General features: G+C 35.8%; 2 protein-coding genes across 2 annotated transcripts; one reads left to right on the top strand and one right to left on the bottom strand.

The window, feature by feature from the left end:
* Window positions 1-6,817: 6,817 nt before the first annotated feature.
* On the top strand, window positions 6,818-13,040 carry LOC121745047 (fimbrin-2-like). Its single transcript, XM_042138809.1, has 14 exons — window positions 6,818-7,037; window positions 7,108-7,281; window positions 8,084-8,325; window positions 8,416-8,587; window positions 8,709-8,747; window positions 8,923-8,991; window positions 9,068-9,184; window positions 9,882-10,093; window positions 10,760-10,915; window positions 11,148-11,347; window positions 11,452-11,609; window positions 12,054-12,150; window positions 12,424-12,515; window positions 12,604-13,040. The coding sequence occupies exons 1-14, from the start codon at window positions 6,951-6,953 to the stop codon at window positions 12,790-12,792; spliced, it is 2,004 nt and encodes a 667-aa protein (XP_041994743.1). The 5' UTR covers window positions 6,818-6,950; the 3' UTR covers window positions 12,793-13,040.
* A 6,293-nt stretch (window positions 13,041-19,333) lies between these two features.
* On the bottom strand, window positions 19,334-19,888 carry LOC121745757. Its single transcript, XM_042139739.1, has one exon. The coding sequence runs from the start codon at window positions 19,886-19,888 to the stop codon at window positions 19,334-19,336; it is 555 nt and encodes a 184-aa protein (XP_041995673.1).
* Between the last annotated feature and the right edge of the window lie 6,190 nt (window positions 19,889-26,078).

Below are 26,078 nucleotides of genomic sequence, written 5' to 3'. Positions count from 1 at the left end.
GGATTTATTACACTACTAGATTGAGATATAACTGGTGCATGAATTAAATTTGGAAGGAAGATCATAAATAAAAGGAATCATTGTGAATAAGTGTACATCAAATTAATCATCTCCTAAATTATATCGTCCAACACATGATATCCATTAAAACTGGAATTAATGTGGATTTGGGTAGGTCGGTGATCAATTCAAACTTTATAGAAAAGGAAGCCAGAGTGTGGGGCATGAAATTTTGAAAATGACAATTAAATCCTTGTGACAAAATTGGTCATCTCAAATGGATGGATGCATTATGCATACGCTCCCATCCAACAAATCATTCTCAATCAACTTTTCTCTTTTCATTTTTCCAATTTTGGGAGCAACCTTTAGTTTGATTTGTTACTCTTATTTTTTTTAGTATTGGCACCTAATATTATAAAAAAAATTAAAAAAATTCTACGAGCTTTAAACTTGACTTATAATATCATAAATTTAAATATTTATTGATTTTTGTCCACTAAAGACAAAATCCAGCTACATTTCATTTGTTATTGCATCACATAAGGTATGGTTGCCATTGAAAAATGATAGTAATGTTGCAAAGTCCATAAAAGCCATATATGGTTATCCATCTCATTTTAATGTAGTTGGATTTTGTCGCTGGTGGGAAAAGTTCAACAACTATTTAAGTTTGTGATATTAAAATTCAAATTAAATTTATGGTATAAAACAATTTTTTGAAAATTTTCTTGATATTAAACACTAATATCACTTTCTTTTTATTGATATATGAACAGAAATTTAAAGGTAACCTTGTGCGCTGGCATAAAATTTGATATCTTATCCATCTGCTGTACCAATTTCTATATCTGCTTAATTAAATTTGATATCTAAATTTTTTGTATAAACACTTTTTGTATCAAAAGTCTGCAATACCCTTAAACAGGAGAAAAATAACAATACTTGATATTTGAATTGTTTTTAGGAGACAATACTCAATGAAACTTTATAGTATAAACTTTCTTTTAATGCACATTATAAAAATCTGTTCATGCCTAATAAAATACCACGGATGCTGATTGTAATTTGATATTGAAAGAAAGATCGCCAACTATTAAAAATATTAATTGCGTTGAAAGAGATTTCCTTGCTTAATTGGTGAGAGCATACATAATACTACATGTTTAAGTTATAGCCAATTATACTGAATTAAATTTAATCAAGACTTCAAATATAGAGCTGCATTCTCAGAGTTTTACTACCATATTATAAAGAGATGAAGGCATATAAATATAAGGTGGGTGATGTTGTTGGGACCAGCAACTTGGAATTAAATTGGTAGTATGAATTATGTTGATGCTACTGACTTACTTAATTGTCAGATAAAGTTGGGCAAATTAAGTGGCCACAAGGTTGTGTTGATTATGTTGGTTGTGCCTCAACCCTAATTATTTACAGCAGTAAACAAGATTAAGTACATGCTTTGATCATCATTTGGATATTAAATTAGGGAATTAAGGCCCCTTAGTAAGATATAAAACTATTTATATCATTTGAAAGTGCCACAAATAATGATTTCTCCTTTTCTTTTTCTAGAAACAACTTATTCCGTTAAGACCATCAATCAGTAAGTAAAACTCTTTATTGATTGGATGCAATCAACTAATTTTAAACAATTCATGGCTTTTTACCAAGTAAAGATAAATCTTGATTTCACACGTATTAGGAATCAATCTTGAAGAATAATACTTTGACATTCAAAGTATTACACGCACATAAAAAATTTATTCAGTACGCTCCAACGAAAGCTGATGCAAATTCTCGTGAATATAGTAAAATAATCGAATAGGAGTAATATATATAGATATCATGTAAGATTAATTGCTAAATCACTCACTAATTGTTAACTATAATTAATTTAAGACTATAAAAATTTAGAGATTTAATAATCTATACATTGTCATGTATAATTTTGTTTTATATTTTCTAATATTAAAAAGATAAGAATAACTATCAAATTTAGAGTTTTGGATCACGCTAACAATATAGTATATTAAACATATTAACATGATGCCTTGAATATGTCAACACAATTTAATATTGGTAATTTACATGTATTATGTTGACATGTTATAATAGCTATGTTGATTTTAAACTGTTTGTCGTTTTTTCAATTTTTGACATTGGAACATATACAATTTGGATCTCGTTAGAATCCTTATAATATTATCTTTGATTTACTATGTTGTGTGAAAATATAATTTAAATTGAGATGGTTATATGAATTTAAAATTTTGAGATCTTTTTTAAAAGTTAGCTATATTGGTACTCGGCGATGAATGATATTATGCCTTAATTTAAAGATCTAATGCTTATCATTTTATTGTAGTTACTAATTTAAGAGTAAATTAATATTATAACACACCTATCAAGTGTTGTGTTTCTAATTGACTTGTAGCAAAAACAAAATAAATAAAATTGATTAAGGATGAATTGCATCAAAAAGGATAAAAATAGAAGTGACGATAAATTTTTGACAACATGAGCTATGGATTTAAAAATTTAGACTACAACCTATAAAACCAATGATCACTTGTATTGGCTAGTTGATACCAGCATAAATCTACAAGTATATTTCTCATATCTTATTATTTAGTCTATTATTAATTCATCATATCTTCACATGTAGTATTATTTTCTTGTTCAGTAAGTTATGATACTTCTATTATACTCCACATGTAGTATTATTTTCTTGTTCAGTAAGTTATGATACTTCTATTATACTCCCTTCACCTAATATTGTCCCACTTTGACCCGGCTCGGGTTTTTAAAAAATTTAATAAAAAGTGAGTTGAAAAAGTTAGTGGAATATGAGTCCTACTTTTATGTATTAGTTTTATAATAAAATGTGAGTATAAATGAGTTAGTGGAATATGAGGTCCATTAAAATGGTAAAAAGTGAAATGGAACAAATTTTATGAGACAGATGGAAATAGAAAAATGGGATAAACTTTCAGGGACGGAGGGTGTAAATAGGAGACATCGTTATCATTCTAATTAATCAATAAGAAGGCACCTTTATTATTTTGCACGCTACTTTCATTCCTTTTATCGCTTTCCCAAATCGTTTGGTTGACCGATGAGCATTAGGCTCCTGCGACTTCCTTCGTATCTCAACGCCTTATCCTCTTGATAAGGGTTCTTCCCTTTTCAATTTGCCTCGCGATGGGTGGTATTCCGTTGGGCGGTCTTGATAACCATCGATCGAGTAACATGGGGGTGCAACAGATAGCACCCGGCGCTGAGCCGGTGGATCCCAACAAGTCGGCTTGCGGAGTTGGTTGTGATGTTGTCGCGACAACTCCCAATAGGTACGCGAGGGATCTCGATGATCGGCGCTCGGGTATGGTTGCTGGTATGCTGGCTGCGTGTGCTGCACCTCCGTTTGGTCCTACAGGAAGGTGGGTACCAACAATAACTTGGGTTTTCCTGCGGCCAAGGGTAGGGCGGCAGTGAAGGCTGGTAGGGATGGAACGGTGGCTGTACGACGGCATACAACGAGAGCCCATCGATTGGGTAAGGTTCGGGGCGCGGATAGGGTACTTATGTTGCGAATCCTCGCCGGTCAGTAGCGTCAAGGCGGGCTTCCAATTTGCTTATGGCAACCGCTATAGCTGAAGCTCTAAAGTCGTGGATTGCACATCTTCGAGCGCTGGCATACATGGTTGCGCTCTGTGGACCAGCGAGAGGCCATCAAAACTGATAGAGTGTCCGAATGATAAAGGGTGGGGGATGAGACCACAATGAAAACACCAATTGTTAAGGGATAATTTTCCTTAACAAGATTCCGGCATCGCAATTGCGATCGACGAAGGGATAAAAGGTAGTCGTGAGAGCTTTTCCCGTTGATCAAACCAAAAACAGTACATAATGAAATAAGAGCGTGAAATTATAATAATAACAATGTCTCCTCTTTATAGGATTACCCTGACCTAAGGAACAAGAAAATGAAATATGGGAAACACATGATAAATCAATAATATACTAAATAATAGAGATATGGGAGCTAGTGAATAAGAAAACAATATATCAGAAATATATGATATATCAATAATAAACTCTATAATAGAAGTATGGGATGGAACTATGGAAGATGTGAGCTACTTGTATCATAAGAGTATGCTCTCCGTGGAGTGGAGAGCAGTAGAGCACGATTATACATGCTCTAATAGTCCTAAAAGGAGTACTATTTGGCAAACATGCAAAAGACATTTGTCATGATAGAGAATCCCAAGATATAGTATGTGGATGCATGTGGGTTTAATATGGCTTCGATATATTGCCCATATTTTGTACTCCCTCCGTCCCAAGGAAGATGACCCCTTCCTTGGACGGTACGAGAATTTATGCAAATTTATTTTGTGTGTTGGGTGGAGAGAGTAAAGTAAGAGAGGGGGAATAGAGTATAGATAAAGGTGTTTCCATTTTTAGTAATAGGTCATCTTGGTTGGGACGAACCAAAAAGGAAAGCGAGTCTGGGACGGAGGGAGAACTCAATTAATTATTAAACACCGATAGTAATTACTTTCCTCAACAATAACTAAGCATTAAACTAAACATCAATATAAGTAAATTAGTGACCGTTATTATTTGAAAAGCGGGGCGTGGCATCGCTTTTCTCGTATCTTGGCAGCGTTTAAATTCCAATACATATTTTTTTTGTTATACTACTATTAGAGTGTCCACTATAGGGGCAGCGAGTCGGCCGCCCCTTCCCGCCGCCTCGCGCCTTGCTATAGTGTGGAGGACATTCGTCCCGAGGCAGACGAAATTTCCGGGGCGGAAGGTCCTCCGGCGCACCGGCCTATAGTGCACAGGCGATCGGCGCCCCGGCCGCCCCCTTCCAAATTATAATTTTGTTTCCCGAAAATTATACCTATAAATACCACTCATTCACCCCCCATTTTACACCCTTTTCACACACTCTCCATTCATTCACTATCTACACTTTCACTCTCTAAAAATGCACGGTGGACACGACGACTCACCCAGCTCGGACGAATCGAGATATGACGGCAATCCTTCCCAGCCGTCGGGATATGACGGCTTTCCTTCTCAGCCGTCGGAATATGGCAGCAATCCTTCTCAGCCGTCGGGATATGGCGGCTCTCCGTCCCAGCCGTGGAGTTGGAGTCAATCTCCCCCTCCGTGGGGATCGAGTCCAACTCCTCCTCCATCTCAGCCGTGGAGGTCTTCTCCCACGCCCCAACCTTTTCAGCGGAATCTGAGTCGCTCGGCGTTTGGAGATTACAGACCCAACCTCGATGCGTTTAACCATCCCTGTCCGGAGACCCCTTTCCAATCCAGTCAATCTCCTTTCACCGATGCAGATCAAGACGCCCTGGATACGATGATGGGTCTGCTCAGTTCCGGCGTACCGGATACGCCCGTTCCGACGAGACTCGGTGGGACCGAAGTGGCGGGTGGAAGCAGTGGTGGTGGCGGCGGCGGAAGACGCGGCGGCCGCAGTGGCGGCTCGGGCAGCGGCTTCGGCAGCGGCGGTGGCAGCGATGTAGCAACGCCGGAAGCCGGACACAAACGGGGCACGCACTACACCAAAGCGGAGTCTATTGCTGTGGCTAGGACGTGGGATGCCGTTACATCGGACCCCATAGTGGGCACCGATCAGGCCGAGGTGAGCTTTTGGAAGCGCGTCCTGTTGGCATACAACGAGTTCAAACCTCAAGACGCCAGACCGCGTGACGGAAAACAGCTCCACAAAAAGTGGTCTAGGATTCTGCCGGCCACCAAGCGGTTCGCGGGCATATACCAGAACAACCTGCTCAATGCTGAGAGTGGCCGGAGCGAAGCCGACGTGAATGCACTGTCTATGGGCCAATACAACACGGAGGGCTGGCCGAAGTTCACAATGTGGGAGGAGTATCAAGTTCTCGAGCACTGTCCGAAATTCAAGGCCATCTGTGCGCAAGAGCAGGCTGGAGCTCCTGGGCCGAAGCGTACTAGACACAACATAGCCAGGGACTACAGCAGCGGCAACGGCTCACAATCATTCGACCTGAACGACGAGCAAGCGGAAGAGCCCTCCGTTACACACTCTAGGATCGCACGCCCTCCGGGACAACATACCTCTATCCGACGCGCTAGAGAGGCTGGAATTTCCTCCCTCCGATCGTCGGCCGCGTCTGGATCGCGCACCCTGCAGCCCGCCCCAGCATAGCCGCACAGGGTCCCTGGTTCCCGCGAGGTCTTGAGGGAAAACCTAGATGTACAGTTGATGCAACAACTGCAGGACGTCTGCAGCAAATACGAGGCCGCAACCGACCCGTTCATCAATGATATATACTTGAAACTCATAAGTCGGATCCAGCGTCGTCTAGGCTTGGCTGATGGGGCTCCTGGGGCAGGGGCGGCCGGTGGCAGCGAGGGAGACGGAGAAGAAGATGAGGATTCCGACTCCGCCACCGATTTGGCGATGGCAGCGTTTTTATTTGTATTTTTTTTAAATGTTCGTTGTATAATTTACCGTTTCCAATACAATGGATATTTGGTCCCAATTAACTCGTTTTCTAATTATTTAAATTCCGATGATTTTAACTATAATTGATTGAAACTAAAGGAAAAAATTAAAATGAAAATTGGTTAAAAAATTTCGAAGCTATTGGAAGTGTCCACCTATATTGGCGGAAACATTTCTTTGGACGCGGACCAAAAAACTAGGGCTGTGGACAAAAAATGGGCGGGTCTATTGGGGACGTCCGCTTTATAATTGAGAGGGTAATTCCGTCAAAATTTGAATTCCCAATATTTTTGAAAAACTGAGCTAACTGACAGCTCTATCCCCGTCCCTAGTGTCTTTTCCTGCTCTCACTCCCTCAAACTACCTTTATTCTTCTTCCTCAATTTCTCCATTTATTTTTCAATTTCCCTCACATTTCATCCCACAATTCATGGCTGCTTATGCAGGAGTGCTGGTTTCGGATCCATGGCTCCAGAACCAGTTCACTCAGGTGGAGCTCCGCACCTTGAAATCATCGGTCAGTGTTGCTTCAATTCTTCTCCTATCCTATTCTCGTTTTCGCTTCTCATCACTGCGTTTTCTCGCAGTTCATAGCCATGAGGAGGGAGAGCGACGGAGGTTTGAAGCTGGCGGACCTTCCGGGGAAGATGTCCAGGCTGAAGCACGTTGGCGAGACTCTCACGGAGCACGAGAGAGCTGCGTTTCTTCACGATTCGTATCACAATCTCGACGTTGATGTCGATTTTGAGCTCTTTTTGAGGGTAATGATGTTTCTCATTTCTGTGTTTTCTGCATTCATTGCAGAAACATTGATGGAATAGAACAGTGTTTCGGAATGTTTGCTGTAGATTTTTTTCAAACTTAATTAACAGGTTATCAGAATCGTATCCCTTCTCCTTTCTGTTTTAGAGCGATGTGTAAAAACATAGAGATCGAAATATGTGATTCCGTGTTTTTGTTAGTCAAGGAGTTTCAAGGCAATGTTTATCTTCAAATGAGTGTTTGTTTGAATTATTGACTCTCTTAAAGGTTTTCTTCATTGGTGATTTTGCATTCGATCAGACTTACTTGTTTCTCAGAGGCTTATGAACCGAGATCTTTGAACAGTTATGGATTACCACATCTATTTTTTTTTCTTCATATTTTGCCTTTCTTCTCAGCAAAAATTAGTGCTATCTACCTTGGGGTCATGCTTGCCTTCAGATTTCATCTCCATCAAAGGGCTAACTCATTCTTTAACCTTGACTTCGTAATTGGGATTGGGATTGTATTTTTGCAGTATGCCGGAGGAATCCATTTTCCGGGATACTTTTGGGGTTTTCGAATACAACAAAGTTTCATATCTTAGTACTAACAAGGATGGTTCTCATCTTCGTCTTATTCAGTAAAAAAAAGTCTTTCTTGCAATGAGCAGTTATCGTGGAATTTTTCCTCTCATTTTTCCCTTTTTCTCCTTACTCAAGCAGTTGTTCCCACCCTGTTTTGTTGTTATTTCCCGTTATAGCTGTTGAAAATTGCTTCTTATTTGTGTGGAATTGGTGCATTTGATTTATGCCGCTACAGGTTTATCTTAAACTTCAAGCGCTTGCCACTGAAAAGAGGGGAATTGGTGCAAAAAACGCATCTGCATTTTTGAAGTCTCCTACCTCAACATTGCTCCATACCATAAGCGAGTCTGAGAAGGCTTCATATGTTGCTCACATCAATAACTATCTAGCAGAAGACGAATTCTTGAAAAAGTACCTTCCTTTAGATACAGCAACAAACGATCTCTTTGAGATCGCCAAGGATGGAGTTCTTATATGGTGATGATAATATATTTTGTCTTCAACATCTTTCATATGTTGAGTGTTGCTCTGAATACTTCATAACAGAAAAGTGCCTCTTGAATGCAGCAAGCTTATAAATGTTGCTGTGCCTGGAACAATTGATGAGCGGGCTATCAATACAAAGAGGGTGCTCAACCCATGGGAGAGGAATGAGAATCATACCTTATGCCTTAACTCTGCCAAGGCAATTGGGTGTACTGTTGTCAATATAGGGACTCAAGACTTTATTGAAGGAAGGGTATGTTCACTTTATAGGACAGTATATCATTTAAATATTTCAGTTGTGGTTTACAATAATGAATTTCTCCATGGCAAGAATCACAGGCTTATATTTACCTTGCTTTGTGTCTGATTTGCAGAGGCACCTTGTTCTTGGGGTCATATCTCAGATTATTAAGGTGTGGAAATTTTCATGTTTAACAATAATAGAGTGTAAGATATGGTATTCTTATCTAGGAACTGAATTTCTTGGAGTTAGATCTTTCAAATGTTAGACCAAAAGAAAGTTTGTAAAATTCTTCTACTATTTGTCGCATGCTGGAACTTGACATCCAAGTTCGTGTGTTGTTCTAGATACAACTGCTGGCAGACCTCAACTTAAAGAATACACCACAGTTAGTGGAGCTTGTTGGTGACAGCAAGGTACTCACTTGCGCTTTCAACTAAAATATGGCTTTTGCCATATGTGCACTTTTATGATATTACTTTACAAATGTAGGATGTTGAGGAGCTGATGAGCTTACCACCAGAGAAGATCCTGCTCAGGTGGATGAATTTTCAGTTAAAAAAGGGAGGATACTCAAAAACAGTTACAAATTTCTCATCTGATGTGAAGGTAAATGGAAATGTGTAAAAAAACTTCAATTTCCAGCTTTTATTTTTCTTTCATATTTCAGTAATTTCCTTCTTGTCAACCTTCCCATAGTTGCTTAGGGTATTTTAGTTTATATACTCCCTCCGTCCCATAGAAATAGGCCGAATTTTCTTTTTCGTTTGTTCCATTTATGGAAATCTTTTCTCCTTCTCTTTTACTTTATCATTTATTTATGGGCTCCACCATCCACTACATTATTTGAACTACTTTTTCTCTTTCTCTCTTACTTTACCAATTATGCATTAAAATTCGTGGCATCCCCAATTATCCTATTTCTTTTGGACAGAGGGAGTGGTTCTTTTACTGCTAATATCATAATCTCTTTCCAGATATAAAATAAATTTATTCATTTTCTTAGTTATCTTTTTTTTAAACCTAATTTGGAACACGTAATGGCGTTTTCAATAGCTGCCATAACTCAATGCATTTTGTTTTAAATTGAAGCTTTAATGATAGTGAAACTATTTACGAATTATTTTGATATTGTGGAGGGGCCCGTGAAGCCCATGACTACTTAGAATTATCTTACCGATGTTTATAAACTTTCTATCTTGAAAGAAAGTCCATTATGTGTACAGCTGGGGTTTTATCCTGTTCTATCTCAAGTATAATTTTTAATGGTTTGTTTAAGGCATGAATTCTGTCATGAATCATGTAGGATGCAGAGGCTTATGCTCATCTGTTGAATGTTCTGGCTCTAGAGCACAGTAATCCTTCCACACTGAAAGTTAAAGATCCCCTGGAAAGAGCAAAGTTGGTTCTCGAGCATGCTGATAAGATGGGTTGCAAGAGATACTTAACAGCTAAAGATATTGTGGATGGTTCTCCGAATCTTAATCTTGCATTTGTAGCACACATCTTCCAGCATAGGTGAGGGAAACTGGAAAATTTAACTTTGGCTTATACTTTTTCCCCCTAACCATTAACAAGTAAATGTTACTATGAATTATATATGTACCAAAATATGCTGGATGAAAAAAATAGTTTGCAGCCATGAGTTAGATATACCTTCTTTTATTTCTACTAATATCATTTAGGCTCTGTTATCTATCAAATCACTTCACACATAGGCAAATAAATTTTGCATGAGGCCTGAAATCAGTTGAGTAACGGGTAATTGCAAATACTAATAAAACGATAACGCATATTGCATCTTTTGAATAACTTATTCCCCCTCTTTTTATGCTTTTTTCTTCACCTTGAAATCCCTACATCAGAAATATACTATAGTGTCCTCTTCTAGCATGATTACTACTTACGAGTATCAAATTTTTGTAAGTATTCTAATGAAAAATAGCTTTTGCCGATTTTGGTAATTCATATATGCCAGAGTGACACATTTAATAAAAAGTGATCCACTTCAGAGTATGTCTTTTTCATTTTTTAATAACATTTTGCTGTTTCTCAGCCAAATCTCCCATGCATAATCCTTTTCCTGATACACACACACACTCACACATATATATAGTATTTACCTTTTTGAGATAAAAATACCTGCTTTGACAATATTGCTTACAGTTATTGTTTCATATGAAGGAATGGACTCTCAACCCAAACAAAACAGATATCTTTTCTTGAAACTCTACCGGATGATGCGCAAATCTCCAGAGAAGAGAGAGTATTTCGTTTTTGGCTAAATAGTCTGGGAAATTCTTCATACATCGATAATGTCTTTGAAGATCTCAGAAATGGGTAAGTGTTGCTACTAACAAGTGACTATTTAAATCCAGCTTGCATTTCTGCTTCATGGTTTCTAACTGGGAAGTACAGACTCTAAAGTTTATTATGTTTTTATTACAATCTTGTGCCTTTTTTCACAAGATTTATGAGTGTAGGTAAATCTACAATTAGTTCCTCTAAACGGGAAGATTTTTAAATGTAAATGTATTAAAGAATAATTCTGCTATCATTCTGTTGTGTGCAGATGGATACTCTTAGAGACACTTGACAAGGTGTCTCCAGGGAATGTCAATTGGAAAATTGCCTCTAAGCCACCAATTAAAATGCCATTCAGGAAAGTAGAAAATTGCAACCAAGTTGTCAAAATTGGGAAGCAGTTGAAGTTTTCGCTTGTTAACGTTGCTGGAAATGATATTGTTCAAGGAAACAAGAAATTGATACTAGGTATATTCTTAATGAGGGCTATAGGCTATTGAGGTCATTATTACTGCTATTATTGTCACGTAAATATTTCATGTTAACTAATGTGTTTCAACTTTACTTTTCAGCCTATCTATGGCAATTGATGCGATATAACATGCTTCAACTATTGAAACATCTAAGATCCCATTCTCATGGGAAGGAAATTACTGATGTTGACATTTTGGAGTGGGCTAACAGCAAGGTCAGAAACGCAGGAAGCCAAACCTGTATGGACAGTTTCAAGGTATTAATCTTTTGTCAATTCCCATGTTCACACTAGTATTACTTAGAACCATTGCTCATGTTTCTTTAGGTGATGCTTAACGAGCATCTTTCTATTCATGTCTTGAAATAATTCTTTATCCCTCTCCCCAGGCTATGTCTGTTGGCTACCTGCATTAGAACTTGTTATTCTTAAGCTGTGCTGAAGCCTGATGCCATTGTAACATTCAAAACTTTACACAGTATAGTACTTGCTTTGATTGTAATCTAATTATTCTATTCTTCATTTAATAATAACAGTGAGTTTACAAAGATAATTCTTTTGATACCACTAAGCTAATAAAGTACTTTAGCAGCACCTGCATACCGGCTTTAGTTAGCTTAACTTATCCATGCAGGCTGATCAATTTTAGCACCTGATATCTTTTTTGTGATTCCTGAAAGTATCTGCAATATCAAACTGCAGGATAAGAGGTTGTCTGATGGAATTTTCTTCCTCGAGCTACTTAGTGCTGTGCACCCAAGATCGGTCAATTGGAGTCTTGTCACAAAAGGATCAAGTGGTAAGTTTACTTTTAACTGAACTTGTAGGTAGTTTTTCTTTCCGTCTAGTATTTCATGATTATGATGTGAAACTCAGGCAAAACATTTTGGTAAAGCATTGAATTATTGGCATCTTAGGTAACAAGGTTCTAACAAAGTACGTATACTATGCTCGTTTTAATTTCCTGGTATTGGAGAATATCACGCAACAATATCTTTTTGTCCTTTTCCTTCGTCTTCATTTTCTCTTGCATGCAACTGAATCTTAGGGGTTGTATCTTTGAATGTTACAGAGGAGGAGAAGAAAATGAATGCAACCTATGCCATTAGCATTGCAAGGAAACTTGGATGTTCCATATTTTTGCTCCCTGAAGACATAATTGAGGTAATTCTCGTTTCTCCTACACGAGCTCAATTCTCGTTCTCTACATTTTTTCCTTATTCTTACATATTAATTTATCTGAATAAATTAGGTGAATCAAAAGATGATGCTGACATTGACAGCAAGTATTATGTATTGGACCTTGAAACAACAACCAGTTGAAGACCGAGCTTGTGGAGGTTCAGACACAGAGACCGGAAGCCTTGTCGACTCGAGCTCAAACTCGACAGTCGACGACACAGCCTCTGAATCATCAACAGATGACAGCAGCAGTAACTGATGTCGCCTTGACATCGGGTAAGAAACCAAGCAAATAGTATATTGTATTGATTCTTGATTGGAAATTTTGGAAATGGATAGTGTTTTTGAAGGCTGTAGAGAATATTGAGCGATTTGAATGCAGTTTTTTTACTGAAGCAGAAAACAGCTCATGCATGTATGTGTATAGTAAAAACCAAACGTGTATTTGGATTGGTATACAAGAGTGCTCCTTGTACAACCTTTTGATGCCAGAGTTATTGCGTGGTCTTTGCTTGTTGTCATGTAGAAAAAACAATACTATTCCCTCTGTCTCACTAAAGATGACACATTTTCCTTTTTAGTTTATCCCAAATAAGATAATACATTTACTTTTTTAGAAACTTTCTCTCTCTAATTAATACACACAACTGTTTTTTCTCACTCCTATTAAAATATTCATATTTCCTTTTCTCTATTTCAATATTTACACCCCACCTTCTCTCTCCAATTAAACATATTAACCAATAGCTCCTAAAATCTCGTGTCAGCTAAGAAATGTGTCATCTTAGCCGGGACGGAGGGAGTAATATTCAATCGTGAATCATAGTACTCCCTCGGTTTCATATTAATTGAGTCATTTTTCTATTTTAGAAAGTTCCAAGATAACTTAGTCGTTTTTATTTTTGGCAAAAAGTAACTCTCTATCTTACTTTCGTATCTCTTCATGCCTCTTACTTTATTCTCTCTTGTTTTATTCACTATTCATTTAACACAATATTTTTAAGCTACGTGCTGAAAAAATGTCTCTATTAACAAGGAACGGAGGGAGTATTTAGTGGATTTTTATTCAATGTATAATGAAATAACTAGCATCTCATTTCTCAATATCCACACAACTCGGAGGCATTTAGTTCAACCTATTTCAAATCATCAATCGCGACCATATTTGTGGATACTCAATCAAGATTCGGGCCAGGATTGATTGAATTTGTAAAATTTTATAAAGGTAAATGGTGAGGCATAAATAAATAAATAAAACTTCAAGCCATAAATTGCTTTTTTATTTATCCGGACGAAATTACTAAGCATTAATTGAGTCAATTTTCTTCCTCGATTTTAATTCGGGAATTCGTCAAAAGATCATGTACTAAAATATTATCATCAAGGGACTAGATATTTTCTAGTATCAGATACCAAGCCAACGATGTGCATTTTATTTTTATATGTACAATTTTTAGAGTAAAAGTAGGATTTAAAGTTACCACTAATTATTTTGGATATCTCAATGGAGATTTTGCTGAGGGATTATCACAGTAGGCTTGGAAAAGAGGCAGTGACGGTGGTTGTCGACCGATTATCAAAATACACACATTTCATAACCCTGTCTAGCCAAACAATTAAGTCGGCCGCCGCCACCACTATGTATCTACTCAACTGAATTTTATTGCTTAACGCCAAAAAAGGATGAAGTGCAAAATGGATCATAATATACAATACAACGCAACACACATGGAGAACATATATTTATATATTCACACAACACAACTAAGGGTTAGGTTGTGGTAAAAAGTAACTTTAATATGGATCAAAAAACGGAACATTTTGTTAACATACATAATTGTTTTTCTAGATTAAAATGCATTATCATTGAATCAGAAAATATTATTGTATGCATCGACATAAAGTAATGTAAGTGATAAAAAGGGATATTGGTTGAATCAGAAAATATTATTGTATGCATCGACATAAAGTAATGTAAGTGATAAAAAGGGATATTGGTTCAATTCTAGTATTTTTCGTCAACTTTCAAAGTGATTTATCACAAAGTTCACACTTTGTGTCTTATTTTTATGGTGGGTTAGTTACTATACTCGACCAGTGTACTTGACTTTTTTTTTATCCCACTTGATACAATTACATAACTTTTTATGTATCTTTTTATCCTACTTGTCACGAACATTAAATGTGCGTTTCAAGGTTGGCAATATAGAATTAGTTTTGGTTGATAATATATTATTTAAGTAGGTTGGAAAATAACACACATAATGTAAAGTTTGTGATATTTTGGATAAGACTGAAAATTTCGACATGACACAAAAACCCGACGCGAACACACACGAAGTTAATGGGTTCAGGCTTGGTTTGGATATACCATTAAGAAATAGTTTTATTATTATTATTATTTTATAATTATTATAATTTAGTTTTACTATTTAGATTTAAATCTAAGAAAGTTTTAAGTGTGTTTTATCTTGTTTTAACTGTGGAATATCAGGTTTAGGTCGTTATCGTGTCGTGTCAACTCGAATTGTATCTAGGTCGTTAACGTGTCGTGTCAACTCGAATTGTATCGTATTATTAACAATATAGCTTAGAATTTTTGATATGATACGAAAACTCGACACGAACAGGCACACAATTAATGAGATTGGGGCATGCCTTATTGGGCTCGGTTCCTTATCGAGTCAACCCAATAAGATTTGATGATTTTGGATGGGTTTGGGTTAGAACTTCTTATTAGGTTTATTGGATATTGAGTTGACCCAATAACAACTTGTTAGGGAGATTTACTATGTGAACAATTGGATATCTGAAAGGCGTGAAACACTTTCAGATCAAATCAATTTGGTGGTTCTACCAGTATTTGATCGGATACAATTCAGGTTTGTAGAAGATTAGTATGTTAATTTTTGCGATAATCCTTTGAACCAGAAAATGATCAATAAGAAGAGGCTGAAAATGAAACGTCGCGTCTCTTCGTTTTCATAACTGTTTTTAATAGCTCGACCCCAGCCAGGGGCTCTGCCCCATGGACCCCGCTACTCGGGGGCGCTGCCCCCGAACCCCTGTCTAATCATAATGAATTAAAACAAGCGTGCACTCCGCACTTCCAAACTTATATGATGTCTCATTATGACAATATTGATCAATCAAGTTAATCCAATTACACTAAAATAACCAACATTACTCCCCTATTTTAGTGCAATCGTTGATTAACTAAAACAAGTCATCTCAAAAATCAAACTTTTGCATAAATGAAATATCGTAACGATTGAATTGCACCTTAGTACATTACACATTCCATACATTCGAATACACAGGGTGTCTCTGAGGATTAAACCCTGTGAACTCACATTGAATACACGAAGATAATGTACACAGAAGTTTACATACGAATATGTTCTATCTTGACACTATATTTACTAGCCTATGTCCTTATCCTTCATAAACATGTCGAAACCAAGTCCTAGTTTCTTGAAGCGGCTAATCTTCATGTTTACATAGGTAATTCTTTTATTCTTGCACCTACATATGCAATTTTTCAAAAGAACTATTAAGAATATATACATTCAACCTCCTTAACTTGTAGGTCTGAACACATACCTTGGGATGATTCATCAATGTGTTCCAATCTCCAAACATTAAGCCTTCCACATTGAATTCAGCATCTAGTATCATACTAAATGGGAATTGGGTATCTTAATATCAGAGATTTGTAGTGGACTTTAATCCCATCCCTATAGCCGACTTGTGCACAAGATCTCTACTTAACCCTTTGGTTAAATGATCGGCTAAATTGTTATGAGTTCTCACAAACTCCACAGATATCACACCATCTGTAATAAGTTCACGAATCATGCTATGTCTAACACCTAAGTGTCTTGACTTTCCATTATACACTTGACTATATGCCTTAGCCAAGGTAGGTGCACTATCACATCTAATAGATACAGGTGATATCGGTTTAGGCCACAATGAAATTTCATAAATTAAATTTCTTAGCCATTCAGCCTCTTTACCAGCTGCTGCTAATGCCACAAACTCTGATTCCATTGTTGAATTTGTGATACAAGTCTGTTTCTTTGATGCCCAACATATAGTACCACCTCCAAGACGGAATACCCAACCACTTGTGGAAGAATGATCTTCCATATTGGTAATCCAACTTGCATCCGAATAACCTTCAAGAACAGAAGGAAATCCAGAATAAGACAAACTATAATCCATGGTTCCTTTTAAGTATCTAAATACTCGATTCATTGCTTGCCAATGGATTAAACTTGGATTGTGAGTATATCGACTCAATTTTCCAACTGCAAAGGCTATATCGGGTCTAGTACTAATCGTAGCATACATGAGTGATCCAATAACCTTTGAATATTCAAGCTGATTCATAGCAACTCCTTTATTAGGCACTAGTTTTGCACTAGGATCAAAAGGAGTCTTAACTGGAGAACAATCTTTGAAATTAAATTTTTCCAACACCTTCTCAATGTAATGTGATTGAGAAATGGAAGTTCCTTGTTCTCCATGTGTGATCTTAATTCCAAGAATCACATCAGCCTTTCTCATGTCTTTCATCTCAAACTTAGATGACAAGAATTCCTTTGTTTTATCAACTTGATCTTAGTCAGTACCAAAAATCAGCATGTCATCTACATATAGGCAAATGATCACCCCTTTACCAGTAGTATCAAATTTGCTATATACACACTTGTCTGCTTAGTTTAATACAAAACCATTAGACAACACCACGTAATCAAACTTTTGATGCCATTTCTTGCGGGCTTGGTTTAGTCCATAAAGAGATTTAACCAATTTACATACCTTATGTTCATTACCAGGCATGACAAAACCTTCTGGTTGTTTCATGTAAATCTCTTCATCTAATTCACCATTCAAAAAGACAGCCGTAACATCCATTTGGTGATATATAAGATTATGTATAGCAGCAAGTGCTAACAATAATCTAATAGTGAAAATCCTAGCAACAGGAGCATAGGTGTCAAAGAAATTAATTCCTTCCTTTTGTCTAAAACCTTGGATAACCAATCTGGCTTTATATTTGTCTATGCTTCTATCCACCTTCAACTTCATTTTGAAGATCCATTTACTATCCAAAGATTCACACCCAGGTGGTAAATCAGTCAGTTTCCAAGTATTATTTTGGATTATAGAATCCATCTCATCTTGGATTGCCTCTTTCCAAAATGCAGCATCTCTCGATGCCATAGCTTTTTCGTAGGTCCTTGGATCATCAACAATATTAAAACAATATTGATATTGAAAGTTAATTTCATCTCTTGATCATTCTACCAAGTATAATTGGAAATCATTACCAAAAGACTTAGCCTTTCTTGCTCTACCACTCCTTCTAACCTCAGGAGGTGTATCAGTCACTTTATTAGTCATATCACTGTTACTAGAACTTGCAATCATGCCTCCAGGTTTAGGTATAGATGTGAATCTATCCTCATTGCCAAAATCAGCATCTCGTGACTCAATAATAGAGTGCACGGATACGTAGTCATTAGGTTCTATGACATAGAATCTATAGCAGACAAAATTTTCAGGATAGCCAAGAAATACACAATCTATACCGCTTTGACCTATGGTTTTAATTTTAGGGTCAGTTAGTCTTACCACAGCCCGACAACCCCAAACTCTGAGATAACTCAGTTTTGGTGGTTTCTTATGCCAAAGTTCATAAGGGGTTATCTTGTTCCTTTTATTAGGAACTCTGTTCAATAAATAACAGGCTGTTAACATAGCCTCACCCCAAAATCCTTCACTTAGGCCAGAATAGCACAACATTGAATTAACCATTTCTTTCAATGTTCTATTCTTTCTTTCCGCTACACCATTTTGTTGTGGTGTATATGGAGTAGTGGTCTGATGTACTATACCAGTAGATTCGAAATATACTGGATCATAATACTCACCTCCCCTATCAGTGCGAAGAACTTTAATCTTCACACCATGATGAAGCTCTACACTTTCTTTGAAGATTTTAAATTTATCAAGAGGTTCATCTTTTGAATGGCACAGATACACATTGCAATATCTAGTAGCATCATCAATAAAAGTAACTATATACTTTTTATTACCAAGTGATGGAGTCGAATGAAAGTCACAATTATTTAATACAATACCAGACACTAAGTTTTTACGAATACCAGGTGCATATACAACATTCTTTAAAACTAAAGAGTTTCCAGAACTAAACAGTAGGCTAACAGTTCCTATTCATTTGATTGGTTCAGTTGCAACATTGCCCATCTTCAATGAAGATCCATCTTCAATTGGTTTGAAATCTTTGAACCATTGACGATCCTTGCACACATGACAAGTTGCACCAGAATCAACCCACCACGAAAGATCATCATCCTGCACATAAAGTGCTTCAGAAATTATTGATGCATAATAATTCTCAACAGAATGATCATTAGGTACATAAAACAAACCTGATTGTTTTCCCGGATCCTTGGATCCACTTGTACCAACCTCGTTCTTTCCTTTACTTCCACCGTTTCCAGACTTGCAATCTCTCTTGAATTGCCCAGATTTACCGCACTTCCAGCACGTCAGTATAGGCTTCTTATTCCCAACCTTACTGTTGTTTCCTTGAAACTTTCGTTTCCCTTGAAATGTACGTTTCTCTTTACCAGCCTTGGAGGATTCACCCTCTTCCACCATGTTCACAGAAGAACCAACCATTGTTTTACCATTACCAACAGAGCCTTTATCCATATCACGTATGGACTGTTCGATTTGGAAGTCACTTCCATGTTTGACCAGATTCAACTCCTCCTCTTATGTTTCAGATTATTTTTAAAATCTTTCCAGGAGGGTGGCAGTTTATCGATAATGCTAGAAACAGAAATGGATTCATCCATTTTTGTATCATATTGGGAAAACTGTCCCAATATCCTCAAAAATTCATTGTATTGTTCCATGACAGGCCTCGAATCAACCATTTTATAATTAATGAAGTTCCCAACAAGAAATTTCTTGCTAGAGGCATCTTCTGCCATATATTTGGCTTCGAGGGAATCCCACAACTCTTTAGCAGACTCTACGTTTTGATACATATCAAATAAAGAATCAGACATACCGTTTAAAATGTGACCACGACATATGTAGTCGTCGTTTTCCCACTTCATCCCCCTCCTTGTTTGTTCCAGGGTTTCATTCTCAACAGCCTCGGGCATGGGAGTACTCAGAACATACACGACCTTCAGATTCGTCAACATGAAATGCATTTTCTTTTGCCAGCGTCTGAAATCCTGGCCAGCAAACTTGTCCAATTTCGCGAAACCTTTCGTTGCTTCCTTCGCCGTTTCCTTGTTCGACATTTTCAGATAAAATTGATTTGATCTTTGTTAGGGAGATTTACTAAATGTGAACAATTGGATATCCTGAAAGGCGTGAAACACTTTCAGATCAAATCAATTTGGTGGTTCTACCATTATTTGATCGGATACAATTCAGGTTTGTAGAAGATTCGTATGTTAATTTTTTCGATAATCCTTTGAACTAGAAAATGATCAATAGGAAGAGGCTGAAAATGAAACGTCACGTCTCTTTGTTTTCATAACTGTTTTTAACAATTTTTTTGGCAGGGTTTCGAAAATTTCAAATTAGTCCTTCAATTATCGGAAATTATATTTCCGGATGAATTTTCTGTACAGCAAGATCCCAGCCAGGGACTCTGCCCCTTGGACCCCGCTACTCGGGGGCGTTGCCCCCGAACCCCTGTCTAATCATAATGAATTCAAACAAGCGTGCACTCCGCACTTTCAAACTTATATGGTGTCTCATTATGATAATATTGATCAATCAAGTTAATCCAATTACACTAAAATAACCAACAAAACTCAATCCACAATTTGTCAGCCCTAATTGTAGATCATTATTAAAGTTTGTGGGATATACAAGAATTTGGTTAAAATTTATTTTTTTAAAAACCAATATCCCAAATAAAAAAGACAAGATAGTTATAGTTTGGTTTGGAAATTAATGGTGATTATTTATTAATCAAAATCTATGGATTACATTGGTTTGAAATTAAGAAGTGAAAAGGAGTTTAATTTGGTCCAGAGAATATATATATAAGAATATAGCAATAATGGAGCCAAAAGAAGATGAAAATGGCCCACCATTGAATCGGAGGTAATGGCAACATGTGCGGGCATATGGTGGTTGGCCCTTATCCTACCCCACACTACTCTTCTTTCACCTCCCTGAATTATAATACTACTTCCTCATCCGTCCATGAAATATTGTCCACATTTGATTAAGTCGGATTTTAAAAAAAGGGGAGGAAATGTCGTTGAAAAAGATAGTGGAATGCGAATTCCATATTTATATATTAATTAATTTTATAGTAGAATGTGAGTGTAATGAATTAGTGGAAAGTGGACTCTATTTATAAAAAATGAAAAAAAAGTGATCAATATTTTGTGGACGGATCAAAATGACAAAAATGGACAACAATTCACGACAGATGGAATACAAATTTAAATAAAATAAAATAAAATTGAAGATTGATTCTCACGTCTCCTACTCACCTCCCATTTTCAATCCTCTCTTTTTTAATACTCTCCTTTTCCTCATTCTCTTTTTTTTCTCTCTCTACAAGTCCAACTGCAACAAGTAGATCTTGTGTCAGAAGGCTGGGACTAAAACTCCTGTTTTGTCGTTCGAACAAGAAGGCCCCTTTTGTGTCAGAACCAAATCTTTATCCGCAAGAAATTATCAGAAAAAAACCCTAAATATTATTCTTCAATTCAATTCAATCCAATCCAATCTATCTTCTCCAATCTCCATGACCATGAATATTCAGCCCCTTAATTCCAGCGCCATCAAGACTAGGTTTGCAGCAAAGTTTCTTCAGGCCATGAAGAGACTGAGCAAGAGAAGAGGCATGAAAGATAGGTACAAAAGATACCGGGCGACGAGAGCAGCAGCGCGCGCGTCCTTGGCGGCTGCAGTGGGGCCAGAGAGGGCGTGGAGCCGGGCTGTGCTTAGGAGGATCAAGAAGAGACGTAGACTCAGCAGGAAGGGTGGATTGATTGCGAGGACGACGACAAACCCTAGACGAAACCTGCGAGGATTGGTGCCCGGTGGAAAAGGAATGGACTATTGCAGTTTGTTGAGTGAAACTGCTCATTACATAACATGCCTTCAAGCACAGGTACAGGTTATGAAAGATATACTCCACCTCTCTTCCCCTTGAACAAAACCAAATCAAACCAACCATCTCTCTCTCTCTCTCTCTCTCTCTCTCTCTCTCTCTCTCTCTCTCTCTCTCTCTCTCTTTCTTGATGAATCAAAAAGACAGAGATGGTCTACCAAATGAAGGAGTTCACCAGTCTTCTCCGATATGCACAAGGTATACAAAATATATTGGGATAGTTTACTCATGTACAGTAGAGAAATTATATCTAGTTTTAATTTCTCTAATTCTTAGTTTTTCAAATAGTCTGTAAAACCTTAATTTCCTTTATTTATGCATGTGTACTTACTGTCTACTTTTCCAGTGCCGATTGCAAAATTTTTTTGAACTCCCCAACATTTTTTTTAACATTTTGAATCAGTTTTCTAGTTTTGTGCTTAAAAGAATATTAAAGGTTTTAAGAAGATCTTAATGTTACCAGGGAAAACTTTATGTTAGTATTGTTCTTGAGAACTTTGAAGGAAGCAATGAGTTATTGAGTCCCCTATTCAGATATTTCAGGGAAAAAGTATTAATGTCAAAAATATTCTTAAGATTTTTCGATGGGATTGTTTTTATGTACGACTTAATATACTAATGCTGGTATGTGATTATTTATTTTTTTTTTGTTTTAAAAAAATTAGGGAAGGGAGCCTTATTGGGAATTAAACCAAATTCCTTTAGGCCATATTTGATTGTCAGTATTTTGTATGAGAAAGTAATCCAATTTCTTAATTTTTAAATTTATGTGTTTGTTTTGGTTTTTAATTAAATAGGAAAAGTAACCAGAATCCTAAAAATAAGGAGACTAGTTTGACTTTCTAGGATTGTGAATCCTAGCTTTTCTTAGGTATTCTGTTTCTAAGTTTTAGGATTCTTACATATTTAGATATTTAATGGAGTGGAGCATATAATTTTATACAAATATTATTATTACTATATTATTAATAATTGATTAGTTTTTTTAATTATAAATCATACTTAATTTTAATATAATAAATAATTACAATAATAATAGCAACTATAGTATTATTATATTATTTATTATCATTATTATTAATTTAATAAATAATTACAAGATTATTATTTATATTATGAATCATATAATAGTAAATAAATCATAGTAATAATTGTTATTATTATTATTTATAAATTAATAAATAATTAACAAAGTGTAAATGGAATTTTAAATTATAAATTTTATTCAATTATAATATCAATAAACTATAATTATAATTTATTTTTAATAATAATTATATTTATTATATTATCATTTATGGTTATAATGTTATGAACTAATAAATTAAGAAAATATTAATCCAATTATTAAATTATCCATCATAATAATAAATATAATAATATAGTTATTATTATTATTATTATATTTTAAAATTATTTTTTTTTTATTAATAAAAATATATTATTATATTCTTAGTTTAGTGTTTAAATATAATAAAAAATTTTAATCTTGATATATTTCAAACACATCAAAGTAAAGTTATTAGGAATCATATACCTAGAATTCATTTTCCAAGCCAACTTTACTTCCCCGTCAACCAAACATGACTAAAAAAGAGAAATATTCAATGTTACATTTTACCTTTTAATCGCCAATGTTGAATTAACCATGCACTAGAGATATAGTCAAAAAAACAAAAAAAATAAAAACTCATTGTATCCGCTATTAAGTACTCCTTCCGTCTCTCATTAATTGGCACCAATTTTCTTTTTTGTTTGTCCCCCATTGACACTCTTACTTTTTACTATTTTGGTAGTGGACCCCACATTTTCCTCACATTTTATCATAAAATTAATATATAAAAGTAGGATCCACATTACATTAACTCTTTCCACCCACTTTCCATTACATTTCTTAAAACTCGTGCTAAGTCAACCGGTGCCAATTAATGTGGGACGGAGGGAGTACTCCGTATTGCATATTACAACTATTATTTTCGGATAACTATAACTTTATGCCCCATTTTTATTGACAACATTATTATCTCTACTTTATTCTTTCTTACTTTATTTTCTTTTTTCCTATAACTCACAAAATAAAATTGAATAAAATCCCGTGTCGAAAATAAAATGCCAACTGAGAGTGGGACGAAGGGTGTACTCCCTTCATCACTCTGTAGGTGAGAGATATTCCTTTTTGGGTTGTCCCATTATAGCTGAGTCATTTCTTTTTTGGCAAAAAATAACTTATTTCTTCTTTCTTACTTTAATATCTCTTACTTTATTCTCTCTTCATCTCTTTACCTTTTTCCTTTACTACTTTTTTCTCCATTCACTTAACTCACTTTTAACAAGGGAGGGAATATTAAACATCTCATTTAATTTTTACTACTTTTGATAAATAGATAACTCATTACATTCATATTTTGTTAAGGTTTCAAGAAATGAAGACAATGTTAACCATGACTTCATAAGTTGTTTTTGATTTGATTACTGAAGTTTTATTGATTTGAAAATTATGAAAATATTTGTTTATGATGGAGTTTTATCATTTTAGACATCATTTAAATAGTTATATGTTTGGTACAAAACGTAATTTTTTGGTATAACACATGTACAATGATATTACGGTATACCGTGAAAATATGGTATATTGCAATAATGGTAAGGTAAGAGTATCCAATATTTATCATATCAAACTTTCTGTAACCCCCACTTTCAGAACCCTAATTTGTGAATCATGAATTTTTTGCATTTAATGCTTTTAATGCCGTGAAGTATGCGAATTAAATGATGAGTGAATTAATTGCTTAAATTCTATGTGACCTAATTGTGCCTTGGAATTGAGTTTGGTTGGAATTGTCAAGGATGTGGAATATATGACGTGACAGTTTGAATAATTGATACAGGGCGATATCTATTGCGACGAATTATTTTTTTCTAAGGGTGAGTGAGATTAAATGGGATCATCAATAATTACCTTGCCCTTTTTTTTTGAAATATTCGACCACTCCTATTTATTTGAGAGGGATTCTATTTTCATTGGATTTAATTATTTGCTTGGGATAATTATCCAAATTAAATCCAAAGCCAATTATTCTTTATCTTCCTCATGGGGAAAAATCGACCCCCATGCTTGCCCATGGAGATTTCGAAAATCTCCTAATCTTGGAGAGGAGGAATTATTCATCATACTAATTGATCCCCTATTTATTTCCTGCCATGAATAAATAATGAATATCCTAGCATATCTAAGGAAATCTTGCCTTAAAAATTTGGGATTTATTCCTTGTGGGAGGAACACAAAAAAATGCCTACTCCCTATTTTAATAGTAGGAGTTAATTAATTTATTCTGCTCCGTATTATTTTATTCTACTCCGTGAAATACAAAATTTAATCATAGGCTAATTAAATAGCCTATGATTTTTGAAACTTCTCCTTATTCCTCCCCATAATTCACGCCAATCTCTCCTTCAAATCTCCTTCAAATCTCCATTTATTTTATTCTCCCAAATCATTAATTAATTGTTGGATATTTATTTTCTAACTCTATAAATAAGAGAGGAGAGAAAGCCCTAAACCTAGCCTCCTACATGCCTCCCTCCCTCCTCATTCTACACGCCTCTCTTCTCCACTCCTCTACCACTTGTTCTTCCCTTTCACTTAAGATCTCTTCAAGAATTTGTTGAAGAATCAAGATTTTACCTTGTTCTACCGATCGTTTCAATCAAGAAAGGTATAATTGAATTTCTTCTCTCATCCTCCCCTTTCAAACTTTTATTTCAATGCCCTCATGCATATAATGAGTGTAGGGATCGTAAATCTAAGAAATTAATCGGATGGGATGAATTTTTGGTAAACCCTAATTCGGAATTGTGAAGTCTGAAATCTGTAGTGTTCGGATAGTAGATTCCGATGCGTGTTTGACCTAACAAACGAACTCCTTTTTGTTCGATTCTTTTTTCTGAGTAAACTTTAAGGTGTCTTCTATGTTGTGTGAGAATTTCAACCTATTTGGACGATAGATGAATTTTTAGTGAATTTTTAAAGTTGACTGCACAGTTCTACTAGAAATTGTTTTCTCGACCAGTAGGTTCCGTTTTTTATTTGACCGACCTAAAGATGAGATTTTGATGTGAAAATTTAACTGGATGATCTTTGATGTGTCTAATATATTGTGGTAAAACCTTAGCCCAAACGGAGGTCGGATGAATTTTTAATGTTTTTTACAAAATGATTGCGCTGTACTACCAGTTTTCTACCACGTTCAATTGATCTTGATGATTAAGTTTTGAATGATATACATGATGCATATGTGTTAAGAAACCAATTCGATGATGAGGTGATGTGTTGTACGTTGATATATGCT

This window comes from Salvia splendens, chromosome 1, assembly GCF_004379255.2.
Source record: "Salvia splendens isolate huo1 chromosome 1, SspV2, whole genome shotgun sequence".
Lineage (NCBI taxonomy): Eukaryota > Viridiplantae > Streptophyta > Magnoliopsida > Lamiales > Lamiaceae > Salvia > Salvia splendens.
The sequence above is the reverse complement of the archived record's forward strand: the minus strand, read 5'-3'. Positions and strand labels throughout refer to the sequence as shown.